This window comes from Neomonachus schauinslandi, chromosome 1 (genome assembly GCF_002201575.2).
Source record: "Neomonachus schauinslandi chromosome 1, ASM220157v2, whole genome shotgun sequence".
NCBI classification, from domain to species: Eukaryota; Metazoa; Chordata; class Mammalia; order Carnivora; family Phocidae; genus Neomonachus; species Neomonachus schauinslandi.
Genome location: NC_058403.1, coordinates 70,446,296 through 70,461,984, shown reverse-complemented (window position 1 = coordinate 70,461,984; position 15,689 = coordinate 70,446,296). Strand labels below are relative to the sequence as shown.

At 35.7% G+C, this 15,689-nt stretch overlaps 1 protein-coding gene across 12 annotated transcripts in view; it reads left to right on the top strand.

Moving 5' to 3' along the window:
* The window catches only part of DLG1 (discs large MAGUK scaffold protein 1), a 259,668-nt gene that overhangs the window by 194,365 nt on the left and 49,614 nt on the right, over positions 1 to 15,689 (top strand). For all 12 annotated transcript variants that reach the window (XM_044919872.1, XM_021692594.1, XM_021692593.1 and 9 more), the window contains one exon: positions 4,900 to 5,002. In XM_044919872.1, the coding sequence (XP_044775807.1) occupies positions 4,900 to 5,002 (103 nt within the window). The remainder of the gene's footprint in view (positions 1 to 4,899; positions 5,003 to 15,689) is intronic.

Here is a 15,689-nt window from a genome sequence, read left to right as displayed (position 1 = left end):
TCCCTTTGCCTCTACCCCTACCCACCTTGCATGTGCATGCACGTGCTTTCCCTCTCTCTCAAATAAATCTTTAAAAAAAAACAGGATCCAACTATATGCTGTCTATGACAGACACATTTTAGATTCAAAGACAGTGGTTTACTTTTCAACAAAGATTAAAACTAAAAGGTTGGAAAGGCTATACTATGCAGGCAGTAATCAGGAAACACCTGGAGTGACTATACTGATGTCATACAAAGAAAACTAAGATAAAAATTGTTACTAAAGACAAAGTACATTTTATAATGTATATGTTCTATAGATTATATATGATATAGTATATATTGTATATATTGTATCATTGTTGATGAATTTCTTGAAAGACATAAACTATTGAAACTGACTCAAAAAGAAATTGAAAATCCGTATAGACCTATAACAATTAGAGACTGAATTGATAAAACATTTCACAAAGGTAAGAGCCCAGGACCAGATGGTTTCACTGGTACGGTCTACTAAACATTTAAAGAATTAACACCAGTCATTCACAGACTTCCCCCAAAAAGGAATAGGCATAAAGAACACTTCCCAACTCATTCTAGGAGGACAGTATTGTTCTTTTATCAAACCAGACAAAGACATAATAGAAGGAGAAAACAACAAACCAATATTCCTTACATCCTTAGAGATGTAAAAATCCTCAACAGAATTGCAAACTGGAGACAGAATGATAAAAAACATTATATACCAGAATTTAAAAAAGGACTGTATACCATAACCAAGTGAAATTTATCCAAGAAATGAATGGTTGGTTCAGCATTAGAAAATTAATCAAAGTAAGCACTGTATTAATAGAGTAAAGGACATAAATGACACAATCATCTCAATAGACACAGAAAAAGCACTTCTTGAAACCAACACCATTACGTCTTTCCCTCTAAGATCATAAACAAGACAAGGGTGTCTACTCTTGTCACCTGTATTCAGTATCATACTGGAGTTTTTAAACAGGGCAGTTAGGCAAGAAAAAGAAATAAAAGGCTTCCAGATTTAAAACAATGAAGGAAAACTGTCTCTATTTGCAGATGTCATGATCTCTTATATACAGACAATCAGAAAATCCAGCAACAACAACAAAAAAACTATTAGAGTTAATAGACAAGTTCAGCAAGTTTGCAGGACAGAAAACCACTGGACAAGAAACACATGTATTTCTATATACCAACATTGAACTACCCAAAAGTGAAATTAAGAAGGGGTACCTGGGTGGCTCAGTCGGTTGAGCATCCAACTCTTGATTTCCAGGGTCCTGGAATCAAGTGCCACTTCAGGCTCCTTGCTCAGCAGGGAGTCTGCTTGAGGATTCTCATTCTCTCCCTCTGCCTCTCTCTGCCTTGCACTCTCACTCTCTCTCTCTCTCCCCCTCTGCCTTCCCCCCTCCTTCCCTCTCCCCCCTTAAGATAAATAAGTCTTAAAAAAAAAAAAGAAAACAGTTTCACTTATAAGAGTAAAACACTGGGCGCCTGGGTGGCTCAGTCAGTTAAGCAACTGCCTTCAGCTCAGGTCATGATCCCGGAGTCCTGGGATCGAGTCCCACATCGGGCTCCCAGCTCAGCGGGGAGCCTGCTTCTCCCTCTGACCCCATCCCCTCTCATGCTGTTTCTCTCTCTCTCTCTCAAATAAATAAATAAATAAAATCTTTAAAAAAAAAAAAAAAGAGTAAAACACCTAGGACTAAAGTTAAAATGCAGATAAAATGTGGAGTATCTATATGATAGAATATTATTCAGCCGTAGTAAGTAATGGGACACTGATACATGCTACAACAGAGATGAACCATGAAAGCATGCTAAGTGAAAGAAGCTAGACACTAATGGCCACATATCATAGTATCCCATTTATTTAAAAAGGAAAGAATAGATAAATCCATGGAGACAGAAAGTAGATTAGTAGTTGCCAGGAGCTAAGGGAGAAGGGGAATGGCTGCTAATGGGTAGTGGGTTTCTTTTTGAAGTGATGAAAATGTTTGGAATTAGATCATAGTGCTAATTACACATCCTTTTGAAGGTACTAAGAACCACTGAATTGTACACTTCAAAAATGTGGGTTTTATGTAAATTTTTTAAGTGATAGTGTAAAAAAAGTGACCTTAAGGCTGTTTACACAAATATGTCTCTCAGTGCAAGGATTTCTTTTAAAATATCCTTGATAATGTATCTTCTATTAAAATGTTTGGTGATATTTTAGAAAGTTTTTATAATTTGTAGTCTTACTAAATTATTCTTTTTTGAATCTATACAAGATGTCCAGATCTTTTCTGTAGCAAAAAGATTTGCTGCTCAGGAATAATTCATTAAAAATTATAATCTTTTCAGGATGCTTGGGTGGCTCAAGTCGGTTAAACATCAGACTCTTGATTTTGGCTCAGGTCATGATCTCAGGGTCGTGGGATCGAGCCCTGTGTTGGGCTCTGAACTCAGCACAGAGTCTGCGTGCCCCTCTCTCTCCCCCTCTGCTTGCTCGCTCGCTCTCAGAGAAAGGAGGGAAGGAGATTTTTTTTTTTTTAAAGATTTTCTTTATTTATTTGACAGAGAGAGACACAGCGAGAGAGGGAACACAAGCAGGGGGAGTGGGAGAGGGAGAAGCAGGCCTCCCGCGGAGAAGGGAGCCCGATGCGGGACTCGATCGATCCCAGGACCCTGGGATCATGACCTGAGCCGAAGGCAGACGCTTAACGACTGAGCCACCCAGGCACCCTGAAGGAAGGAAGATCTTAAAGAAAAAAAGAATTATAATCTTTCCTGCAATTATCTGTGAAAATTTATCTTCTTTTATATTTCTTTACTAATTTGTTTTTCAGGGAATTAGAAATTCTACTTTATGCTCAAAGTAAAACTATTTATACATTGTGTTGAGTTTTTTTTATAGCCTTCAGCTAGAAATTATCTCCAATAAAAGCACATTACATTGTGTTACATTTCTTTAGATTAAAGTTTTTTTGATCTTGATTTTCATTCAAGAACTACTAGGTATTTACCCAAAGAATACAAAAATACTAATTCAAAGGGATACATGTACCCCAGTATTTATAGCAGCATTATCTACATAGCCAAATATGAAAACAATCCAAATGTCCATGGACTGATGAATGGATAAAGATGTGGTGTATTATTAAAAAAAAAAAAAAAAAGATGTGAGGTATTTTATATACATTTATTTATACACACACACACACAGGAATATTACTCAGCCATAGAAAAGAATGAACTCTTGGCATTTGCAACGACATAGATGGAACTAGAGAATATTATGCTAAGCAAAGTAAGTCAGAGAAAAACATACCATATGATTTCACTAATATGTGGAATTTAAGAAAGAAAACATGAGCAGAGGGGAAAAAGAGAAAGGCAAACCATAAAACACTCTTAACTATAGAGGAAAAAAACGATGGTTACCAGAGGGGAGGTGGGTGGGGGGATGGGTTAAATAGGCGATGGGGATTAAGGAGTGCACTTGTTGTGATGTGCACTGGGTATTGTATGGAAGTGTTGAATCATTAAATTGTATGCCTGAAACTCACATTACACTGTATGTTAACTAACTGGAATTTAAATAAAAACTTTTTTTTAAAAAGTGTATTTGTTTTAACTTAGCTGCATAATAACATCCTTTATAGATAATACCAAATGTCAGGTCTTTACATGGTTAAAATGTTCTTTTATATAAATTTTATAATCCCAAGAATTTCTGGGCTCATAGTCATTTTTTCCAAAATTGGTATATGATCTTTAACAGGTTTGAGATTTGATGTCGACAAAACACACTTTCATATAAAAATGGCTTGACAGTTCTTCCTTTCCAAAAATATTTGATCAAGGTTTCAAGAAAGCATTACTGTAGCCTATTCACTGATGATTTTTAGGGGGAAAAAACAACTTAAGTATTTAAAGCTATGACCATTCAAATATAATACTCCCATGAATGTCCATTTAAGTTTTGCTAATAGTGGAAAAGGCACAGTGTCTTAAGATAGTGTGCTTGCAGTATATACTGGGTATTGGCAGCCTTTCAGAAATAAGAATTAAGTTGCTTACTTTCGAGTGGAATTGATCACCTCAGTAATTATTTACCCAAGGAAGGGCCCTGTCTTCAAAACACGTCTCCTTGTTCATTTGATAACATTTACTCTATTTAAATGTCAGTCTTTGAAATTTGAGCTATTAATACTTTACTCCAAAAGAATGGAATCTTAGTTTGAGGAAGACAATTGGAACTGAAATGAGTAATAGGAGTGAAAGTATGGCAGAAATTGAAAGGATGCTACATACAAAATGAATGTCCCTCCTGTTGTTTGAGTTACTAGTGAAATAAGCTGCACAATATGATGACATTTGTTGATATTTCAAGTTATCAAATTAAGGTATGTTTCCCAAGAGATTGGTAGGCAACTTCCCGGAAAACCTGGAAGAAAATGTTTTGATTTTGGGGCACCTGGGTGGCTCAGTTGTTGGGCAACTGCCTTAGGCTCAGATCATGATCCCAGGGTCCTGGGATCGAGCCCCGCATCGGGCTCCCTGCTCAGCGGGAAGCCTGCATCTCCCTCTCCCACTCCCCCTGCTTGTGTTCCCTCTCTCGCTGTCTCTCTCTCTGTCAAATAAATAAATAAAATCTTTTTAAAAAGATGTTTTGGTTTTGCTCACTTGATGTTAAGCAAAGTATTCTTAGTGAATAAAATTGCTTTCATTGATAGTAATATTTTTACTCCATGATATACTTTAGTAAATTGGAACAAGAAGATATTTTAGTGATAAAGTTATTGCATGTAATTTTTTTTCTGTGCCTACTCAAAGAACAGGCTATTGTGGTTTCTAATCAGTATGAACAATTTCTTTCAAATTTAAGATTCAATTTGATTTACAGGTAAACAGTGTTGACCTCAGAACTGCCAGCCATGAGCAAGCAGCAGCCGCTTTGAAAAATGCTGGCCAAGCGGTCACGATTGTTGCGCAATATCGGCCTGAAGGTAATAAAATTCTTGCTGTCTGTGTTTGTTGTTTATTTGAGGTTTTAGAATTCTTCCTCTTAATAATGTTTAACTTTCCAAGCTTAACATTTTTATGTTTTGATCTCTTTTATTAATCTAGTGTTTGTTTAGTCTGAACCTACTTCACAATCCAGGTCAAAGTGTGTTCAGTAGGATGTAGGAATTTGAGTATTTCACTGTTAATTTGGATTAATTTTTAAGTGTTTTTTTTTTTTTAAATCTGTCCTCTAACCAAACACATACCTTTACTAACTCAGTGATCCCAAAGGATCATAAAAACCATATGCAATGATAGCATTGCCAGAGAAAATTTGGTCATCCCAATTTCTTCTGACTTTTGAATTAGATTATGTTTGTTAATATCAAGATTTAAGATACGCTTATAATACCCTTTATTGCTGTTTAAAGAGAAAAAAATACAAGTTTGGTATGTAATGTGTTTCTAGATAGTGAAGTATCATGGACATGACCTAAGTTCCTAGGGGGGAAGAACGTGGTAATGGAAAACTTAAGGTCATGCCATATTTAAACATAGGTAAAACTCTAGTGGTGTACATCAACATATCCACTTCTCCAGTAAAACTTCAGCCACATATAAAAAGCGTAAACACCCAGAAGAATACATAGCATACCGGCTAGTGTTCATAAACAACAAGGTGAAGAAGGAAAGAATGATGTGACTAAAGGAGTCAGTGAAACAGTTTCTAATTGAGCAACTGTTAAATTTATATTTGTTTCTTAGATTGGAATTTATTTTTGTAACAAAACCTAAAAAATTTTTTTAGCTAATCAAAGTAGCATGTAGGGCTTTCCTTGCTATTTCATAATACGTACAGTTGTAAACCTCAGCATTTTAGGTCCATTAACTGAACAGAGGTAAATCCACTTACATAATGATAAATTCCAAATAAATTCACATTAACCAAACAAATAGAGACTAATATATGAAATCAGAATGCCAGTTTGTTAATTCAGTGAGAAACAAAACCTCCAATGGGGCCACGCATGCTTTTATCTTCCAGCCAACACATTCTTGCCCTATAGGTGTGCTGTATGGAAGCCAAGTTCTCAGTATTTACTAAGATACTGTCTTCTTAGTATTATAGAAGGGTTCTCATTTATATAGATGCATAAGGAATATAGACTATTTAGGTATGATTAAAGGTAAGTCAATATCTGACCTCCCCCAGAAAACATACAAAAGCAACACGGAAAATAAAACATACACGCACTTCTACCAACAGAACTCCACCTCACATTAAGCAAAACTAAGATGACAGATATAAGACCTGGACAACAAAACATAGGCAAAGACTTGCTTATGCAGCTTGAGATCTGGCAGAAGCCACACAGAAAGAGGGAAGAGTAAAAATATGGAATGTTGAGAATTCTCAGTGGTGGCAGAACTTAGATTATGACAGAAAATTACTCTTTCTAAAGGTGAGGAGCTTCTTTTTGAGGTATAAAAACATCATCCTTTTGGTTTTGACAAGACTCATGACAATTGGAGTGAACATGCTAAAACAGAAGCCCTCCTTGATGTGGTTTGGTTTAGAGAAGTGGAGTAGTAGTATTTGGGTAAAAGAATCTGTCTGGATAGCATCAGATAATGTGACAGTCCTTTGGTTTCAAAGGCCATGAAGATACTGTGCTTCTGTCCCTCCTGCACCCCTTAACTTTCTGGTTCAGCCAAATAGCTGGTCCAGCAAAATCCAACTCATTCAGTAATAACTAGTTAAAAAGTAACTGTCCTGGCATTCATACAAAGATATTAAGAAGTGGAAACAAATAGCAAAGCTTGGCAACAAATAAAAGTTAGCCACACACACACAAAAACATTGGCATAGATCAGATGAAAATTTGATCTCAATATTTTCAACAGCTAATACATTCATTTCTTTTAAAGAAGACACTAAATAGAAGTTTAAGAACTGTATGGAAAAAATGGCTTCACAACCAAGACATTGATTTTGAGATAGCAGAACCCAGGAAAGAAAAAGAAAGCAACTTTTTAAATTGAACACAAAGACAAAGAGGTACTGCAGAAATCAATAGAGGACATAGAGGATACAAGAAACAAATAAGGAGAATTTTAAAAGATTAGGGAGAAAATATTAGCAATGGAAGACCGGCAAGAATGGATATGCAATACATAATTAGACTTTCTAAAAAAACTTTTTAAGAAGAGAATAAATGTTTGAAATTATACATTGAAGCAAACTTTACTGAATTAAAAAGAAGTGAATATTTCTATTAAAAGGACACAACATGCTAGGAAATTGAGTCAGAATCATCAGAATTCAGACATATTCTAGTTAATGTTTGCCAAGAAAGAATCTTCTGAGACCCAGGTAAAAATACTGAGTTATATTTAATAAGGAGTTAAAAATGTATTGATAGGAGGAAGAATTGCTCTAATGCTTGGTAAGCATAGACCAGAACAAGGATAGTTAAGTTTACCATTTTTTATATTTAGCAGCTTTTAAATAATTCTAATTTACATCTGTATGCACTAGATACACTTGCCACTGATGGTTGGGAAGGGTAAGCTACCATTTTCCTAGGATAGTTATTGAATGGGCCCAAGAATCTTCCTTTCAGATTGTCTTTTTCTGTGCTTATACTGTTTTTCTTCTCTTTTGTTCTTTTTTTGAGATTTCTATACTTTTATAAGAACCTTTCTAATTGATACTTTTTCTTCAGTTGTATTCAAAATTTAAACTCTTCTCTTGATGGAGCCATTTTTTTATCAAGGAGAATTTGCATTCTACTTTGATTATTAAAGTAGCTACTCTTTAGTAAGTGTTTCTGTTTCCAGTTTAGACCCTTATGTTGATTACTCTTATAGATGCAATCTTTTCCCCCAACATCTCCTGAGCACCAGACTTATTATGTATCTTATTTGATGTCACCAGCTGTATTTCTCCATAGTGTTTGCAACTGAGCATTCCTCAAACAATTATTTTACCATTTCAGTACATGGTACCTCCATTGATTCTTAAGCCAGAAGACCCAGAGCCCCTTTCTCAATCTCTGTGTATCCAGATACTTCCCTAACCAAAGCCACCATCCTTTCTTACCTAAACTATTCTGATAGCCTCTAACAAGTCTCATTATTTCTTTCTTGATTTTCTCCAGTTCATTCTGTTCATCAAGCAAAGTGATCTTTTTAAATACAAAGATTGCATTGTGTCATTTCCCATTTAAAACATTTTTCATTAAATGCTGAATAAAATCTAAACCCTTTAAAAGGACCTGCAAGGAAGGCTCTGTGTGATTGAGCACAGCACAACACATGTGATCACTGCATGCCTCTTCTCCTTCCTTTGCTCCTTAGGCTCTAACCGTACAGGTCTTCTTTCAGACCCTTTATTGCATCATATACTATCCTAACTCTCTGATCATTCTGTACTTTCTTAGAGTGTTCTTTTTCCCTGTTCTTTGTATGGCTGGCTCTTTCTCATGATTCCGTTTCTGATAGCACTGTGGTATTTTTTCTTTATAACATTTAACACAGTTTATAATGAGATGTTTATTTAGGTGCCTGTTTGTTACTTATTTAAACCTTGCTCTAGAGCCTTATGAAATACATACAGATGATGAGATAGACTCACATAACAAAGCTAGTAATAGCTAGGATTCAGTCCCCGATCTATTACCTTCAAAATCTAGATACTTTTCACTGGGAATATTTTAGTGAGTGCTTAGTCTGGCAATGTTGATGTTTACTGTATTCTTTTACGATAGCTATGGTACCATTGCCTAAGAAAAACATGGTAAGTACCAATAGAGCACAGAAGACAGCCTTTGCCTTAGGAATTCAAAAGAAAGTACTTCATGTTGCCTGGCATGAGAAAAGATACTATAGAGGGGCACCTGGGTGGCTCAGTCGGTTAAGCGTCTTTGGCTCGGGTCGTGATTCCAGAGTCCCAGGATTGAGTCCCACATAGGGCTCCCTGCTCTGCGGAAGCCTGCTTCTCCCTCTCCCACTCCCCCTGCTTGTGTTCCCTCTCGCTGTCTCTCTCTGTCAAATAAATAAATAAAATCTTTAAAAAAAAGAAAATCTACCATAGAATAAGATTGGGGCTTAACTGGAAACCTGAAGAATGGATAGGATTTAAATGGGCAGAGAGAAGAAATGACATCATAGGTTTAAAAAAACAGAGACCAAAAATAGAGTTAAAATTTAAAAGCATGTTTTGGGTACTTTGAAGACACCTGTCCTCCTTGCTGTATTGCTACTTACGTTGTTTGTTTATAAGGCAGTGATGCTATATAGCTTTATGTTTCATTTTAATATAATATATTTTTAACAAATGTATTTTTGTTGTACAACATTTGTTAAAAATATATATATATAGGGGCGCCTGGGTGGCTCAGTTGGTTAAGCGACTGCCTTCGGCTCAGGTGATGATCCTGGAGTCCCAGGATCGAGTCCTGCATCGGGCTCCCTGCTCGGCGGGGAGTCTGCTTCTCTCTCTGACCCTCCTCCCTCTCATGCTCTCTGTCTCTCATTCTCTCTCTCTCAAATAAATAAATTAAAAATCTTTTAAAAAAAAATATATATATATATATATTCCACACCATCAGTGTGTAACTGCTATGAGGGCCAAGGATGTAAGTTGAAGGCTCAGATTTTCTTTCTCAGTGAACTGGCCATTTTAAGAAGTATAAAAGCAGGGCGCCTGGGTGGCTCAGTTGGTTAAGCAACTGCCTTCGGCTCAGGTCATGATCCTGGAGTCCCAGGATCGAGTCCCGCATGGGGCTCCCTGCTCAGGAGGGAGTCTGCTTCTCCCTCTGACCCTCCCCCCTCTCATGTGCTTTCTCTCTCTCTCTCTCAAATAAATAAAATCTTTAAAAAAAAAAAAAGTATAAAAGGAGTCACCTGACACTCTGCTAATCAGTCATCTCTCTGCAGTTAGTATCTTCACTTTACTAATGATAAATCCTTTGGGGATTCTCTGCTTCATTGCTAATCTGACATACATGTATTCATACAAACAGGCAAAGAGGTAAGCTTTTGGTAGGAGTAAGTTTTTATCTTTTAGGATCTATAGCTCTAATCAAACACGGGCACTGGAATTACTATGCTAGTGTTTGACTCTGTATTCAGAAGTTACAAAATTTTGACGAATAGTTTCTGATCTATAGTTCAAGAGCTTCCTATGGGTTGGGTAATAGAATATACTAGAAAAATTGTGTGCTGGATATGGTACTAACCATGTTACATTTATTAACTCTTTTAACTCCCATAAAAACTATAAGGTAGGCACTGTTACCTCGATTTTACATTACAGGTGAGTAAACAAAGACACAAAAAGTTTAAGTAATTTGCCAGTTATACAGCTATTACATAGTTAAGATTTCTTCTAGCCTCTTTGTAGAGGAGGAAAAACTTTCTCTCTAACCTTTTAGTTTCAGTTGCTGGGGCCTGCAACTTAAACTGACAAAAGATTCACATGAGAAAAGGGTTTATTATATATGCATATGAGGAGCCAGCAAAAGAAGTAGGGCTCATTAATTGCTTATATACCTAACTTAGTATGGAAAAAAGAGTTGAGAGGAAAACCTTCTGTGGGAAAAACAAATAGGTTTCTTTAGGAAAAACAAACGGATTTTTAGGAGAAAGTTTGTAAAAATGTTGTCTATAAAAATAAGAGTAGTCTTTCCTTCTCAAAGCCATAATACTCCCCAGGAGAGGGGATTTATGATAGCCTTATTTCCTTTGGTCAGATAAGGGAAGCTCTGGGAAGGCCTTCTTTCTGCATTTGTTGAATCTCCAGTGTCTTCAGTTTAAAATAATCTTTATGACAACTCTGGGTTCCAAGTGGGTCCCCACATCCTGAAAAGCCCTAAATATTTTATCTCATTGTTCCTCAAGTACACTATATCAGCTTTCAGACCTTAAATCTAAATTTTTGGTTCAAAAAATATTGATAATATTACAATGATATTATAAAGGAAAAAGAAAAGAAAAAGAATTAAACTTAACATGAAACTATAAATTTGTGATCTTTTTTTCCACAAGGAAAAAAAATTCCTTGAAACTGATATTATTCCTAATTTTTAAGTGACAACGGAAATCTAGAAAAGTGAGATTTGATCAGAGCCACTTGTCTCAATTCCAAAGCTTTAATTTAAATCTCAGCTGCAGAGGTAGAGTTTTAACCCCAGTCTCCTCATTTTATTTCCATTATTTCTTCTGGTAACAACCAAAGAGAGGAGAAGTACAGACTAAATGGAGAGGTTGTATTGGACGAGTGGCACTTCTTTGTTAAACAAGCATTTGTCATCTCTTAGAGTGATTTTCTGTAGCTGGTTCCTAATTAAATTTTGTTTTAGTCTCTTACTTTCCTTCCTGTATCTTTCTACCCTTTCCTACTACCTAACCAGCCTGCCTTCTTACTCAGAACATTTCCCGTTTTCTTTCCTAAACCAGTTGTATCTATTCTCTGAGAGTTATTGCTCTCAGTTGTTAAGTTCTACATTTAATTAATATATTTCATTATAGAGTATAAATGAGTTTTATTCTTCACAGTTGGTATTGCAAGTTTAAAGAGATTGGGGGAGATACCATTTATCCCCACTCTTCCCCTAATTTCTTCCATCTTTTCACTTCTAGCAGAATCAAAACAAAGATTAGAAGTTGAAAAGGGGAACAAAATGCAGAAAATAAGCTGTTAAACATTATCTCTCCTCTTATAAGCATACACATATTATTTAACTTATGGCCAGCAGTTCAGAGACTCCCTAAATATATTTCATGACAAGTTTGAAACTTTCTGAAATGCTGAATGGGGAAAACTTTTTGTATAACATTTCCGTTTTCTTCCAGTATAGCTTTCCTGGAATGAGTTGTGGTATGATTTCTAGGAAAGCGATATAAATAACTTCACTGAAAAAAGAAATTAAACTCTCCCCCAAAAATAAAATCTAAGAAAATGTATACAGGATGGATATACAGTGGAAATTGATAGAGCTAAAAATATTAATTGATTGAACAGAAAGGAAAGTGAGGAATCTTAGCTACCTAAATGAAATGGGAGGTTTAAAGGAAAAGTAAATTTGAGGAAAGTGTTGAAGTATGTTCTGGACAGACAGATGGTTAGGAGGAATTGTTAATATTAAGTAAAGACCATAAATAGGAAAATCTGAATAGAGTCAGTGAGGCACAAATTTAAGAAATTAACAGGAATTGACTTAGCTCTCCAGTATCTTAAATGTTGAAGAGACTTTAACTGCTACTTTTAGTAACTTAGTTACTTCTTAGGAAAGAGTATTCTTCTTTACTATAAAAAGTAATGTGAAAAAAATACATGTTCTTTTTACAGAAGGTTTTTAAATTTCTGAAATGCAGAATGTTTTAAGTCACTAGGACTTTCATTACTTCAACTGGCAAAATCACTGAAAAAAACTAATAATGCTCCATGAAATATAATGAACATTTTTATTAAAGGCATCACAGAGCTGTTAAGGCAGTAAGGAAGCACAGACATCGCTTTTGTATAAGAGCTGTGATATAATGGCTTGGAAGAGCCAAATTATCGAATTTTCAGGAATTTGGCGAAGTAGTTAAATACAGTCATTATTAAAATAATGGCACCTGGCAGGCTCAGTCAGGAGAGCCCATGACTCTTGATCTCAGGGTTGTAAGTTCAAGCCCCACATTGTAGAGATTACTTAAAAAATAAAATCTTTAAAATAAGTGAATGAATAAGTAAATGTACAAATAAGATATTTAAAAGATTAAAATATTAAAAACAAAAGTAATAAATACTGAAAACTCATCACCTCCTAATAATCTTCTGGGACAACCACTAAAATAATGGATTGATAGAGCAGTGGGACAAATAGAAAATTAAAAATAAGATAGTAGATTTAAAGTTGAATTGCCCAGAACTACCGCCTCCCCATTCCCAGAAAAAAAAAAAAAATTGGATAGCAAAACCAAAATTTATTAACAGATCTTTAATAAAACTAGAGGAAAAGTATCTCATGAACCCCAAAATACAAGCAAGTATACAAGTCATCAACACCTATGAGACCCTATAATAACCAGCATCTGTACAAGGGGAAGCAGCACAAGAAGCCCAAAAGCCAGTCAGTACTCACTAGAAAATGCAGTGGCCAATTTGAGAACAGTATCTACAACTGTAAGGGTTTTTGCACAATCTACATTTTAAGTGCAGGGGATCTACAATAAGGTATGAGGGAGATGGGCCCTCTGACACAATTAACCAGTGATAGCTCCATTTCAGTTCAAAGCCCTACACTAAGAGAAAACTTCTGAGAATAAAATCCAAATTGAGCAGGATAGGGATAATAGGGCCAAAGGAAATAGAAGGTATGGACGAGTAGAAGGAAAGTACACCACCAGGAAATCTTAACAGTGTATGAAATCACATCTTGGAACATTTGTCAGAAACAACAAAAGAGGGAGCTCCAGAGCTGTGAAGATAGAAGAGCTATCCTAACCCAGAATAGTCTTATCTAAAAGTTCAGGAAAACTGGGGCACCTGCGTGGCTTAGTCAGTTAAGCATCTGCCCAGGACCTCAGGGTCCTGGGATTAAGCCCTATGTTGGGCTCCCTCCTCAGCAAGGAGTCTGCTTTCCCTCTCCCCCACCCCACCCTACCCTTGCCCGCTTGTGCATGTGCTCGCTCACTTGCTCTTTCTCAAATAAAATCTTTAAAAATAAATAAAAATGAAAGTTCAGGAAAACTAATTCCACATAAAAATGAACAACAGAAAAGGATCAATACTGAATCCAATGGAAACCTGTTTGAAAAATGAAAATAAGGATCAGAATAACATCTCCACAGTGAAAATATGCCAGGAAAACATGCCCATGAAATAAAAGTATAATCTTAATATTTCAAAACAAGTTAAAGAATAATTATGGAGTATATGAAAGGACAACATAAATGAGTTGATGAAACTTAGAAAATTATTAGAAATAAAACTTTTATTTCAAAAATTAAGTTTAACAAAGAGGAGAGTCTGAGCAGACTAGTTAGAGTTCAGTCAAGGAAGTGGTTGGTAGTAGAGACGGAAGACTCCTTACCTACAGAGAGATTGATCCAATGAATACATATATGCTAAAGGTAATGTTATCTATAATTTTCATTTTTAGAGAAGTGCTAAATATGGAAAGGGAGAAAACTAAAATATAAACCTATAATATTAGATTAGAATTGGAGAAATTGGTATAAACATAAGGTTTTCAATTTATATAAACAAATATAGTTATAAATGTGTGTCTATTTTACATATATAATGTGTGTGTGTGTATACACACACATACATGCATGCACATAATTCTCTAGCTCTGTCCACTGAGAGAGCCTGGACCCAATAGCAGTGAGCACACCTAACTCAGATCTTGGCTTCTAAATACTCTTCCCCACCAAAATTACCAAGGCTGTTTGGATTAATGGCCAGTTCCAGGGGTGGGGCAGGGAAAGTACTAGATTATTCTGTAATATTCTGTGCCAGAAAGCAAGGAAATGCTCAAGGAATGATGGAGATGTGTCAAAAGGACAGGATATCCAGTTTGAAAGGGTTCCCACTGGCTAAATTGAGAACAATTTGAGCTATATTGAGCAACAATTTGAGGTTATACTGCACTGAGTAAATTCGGAAATCATGAGTCTTTACTAACAAAAATAATTGAATTAGTTGGAAGTTTGATGAGAATGGAGAAGTATATATGATTTCAATAACTTATTATTTGCAAAGGGAAAAAGTAATTTCACAGTAGAAAAACCTGGCAGATACAACCTCCATCAAGTGCTGAAAGTTAATAACATTAGGAATGAGACAAATCAAAATTGTAAAACTACCTGCCAGGGTGCAATGGAGAGAACATAACATCTCTTCCTTGATATTCCTGCCAAATTTGCATAACCAGAATCTAATCATGTGGAAACATCAGACAAACCTAAAGTGAGAGACAGTCTATAAAATAACTGACCTGTAATCTTCAACAGTATCAAGATTACAAAGTCAAGGGAAGACTGAGGAACTGTTGTGACTGAAGGAAACTAAAAAGATCTGACAACTAAATGCATGTATGCTCAGATATGACAACTCATGATTCAAACTAGATCCTTTTGCTATACAGGGCATTATTGGGGAAACTTCAGTGGGGTGTGAGCACTAGATAGTAATGTATTAATGTTACTTTTTGATTTTGATGGCTTTGTTACATAAGAAAATACCGTTATTTATAGGAAATATATACCAAAGTATTCAAGGGTGATGAGACATCAAGGTAGCAAGTTACTCTCAAATGGCTCAGGAAAAACAGTTTCTGATTGCTTCAGGCTTTAGAAAATATATTAATAAGAAAAGCAGAGAATAAAAAAGGATTTGAGAATGACAAAGTAGGCAAAGAATATTCAGCATACATGTGGGAGTTTCATAGGGAAAAAAAACCAAAACAATGCATATAGAACAAATACTAACTGTATAAACAAGAAAACTGTCCTAAAGTTTTAAAAAAATCAAACTACATATCAAAAAGTCATTCTGTTTACCTAAGCTGATAACCAGCACTGAGAAAAATTCTCATAAAATTATTGGGATTAAAAGAAAAACACACACACACCCTGCCCTCCAACCCCCCCCCCCCCCCCCCCCCCCCCCCCCCCCCCCCCCCCCCCCCC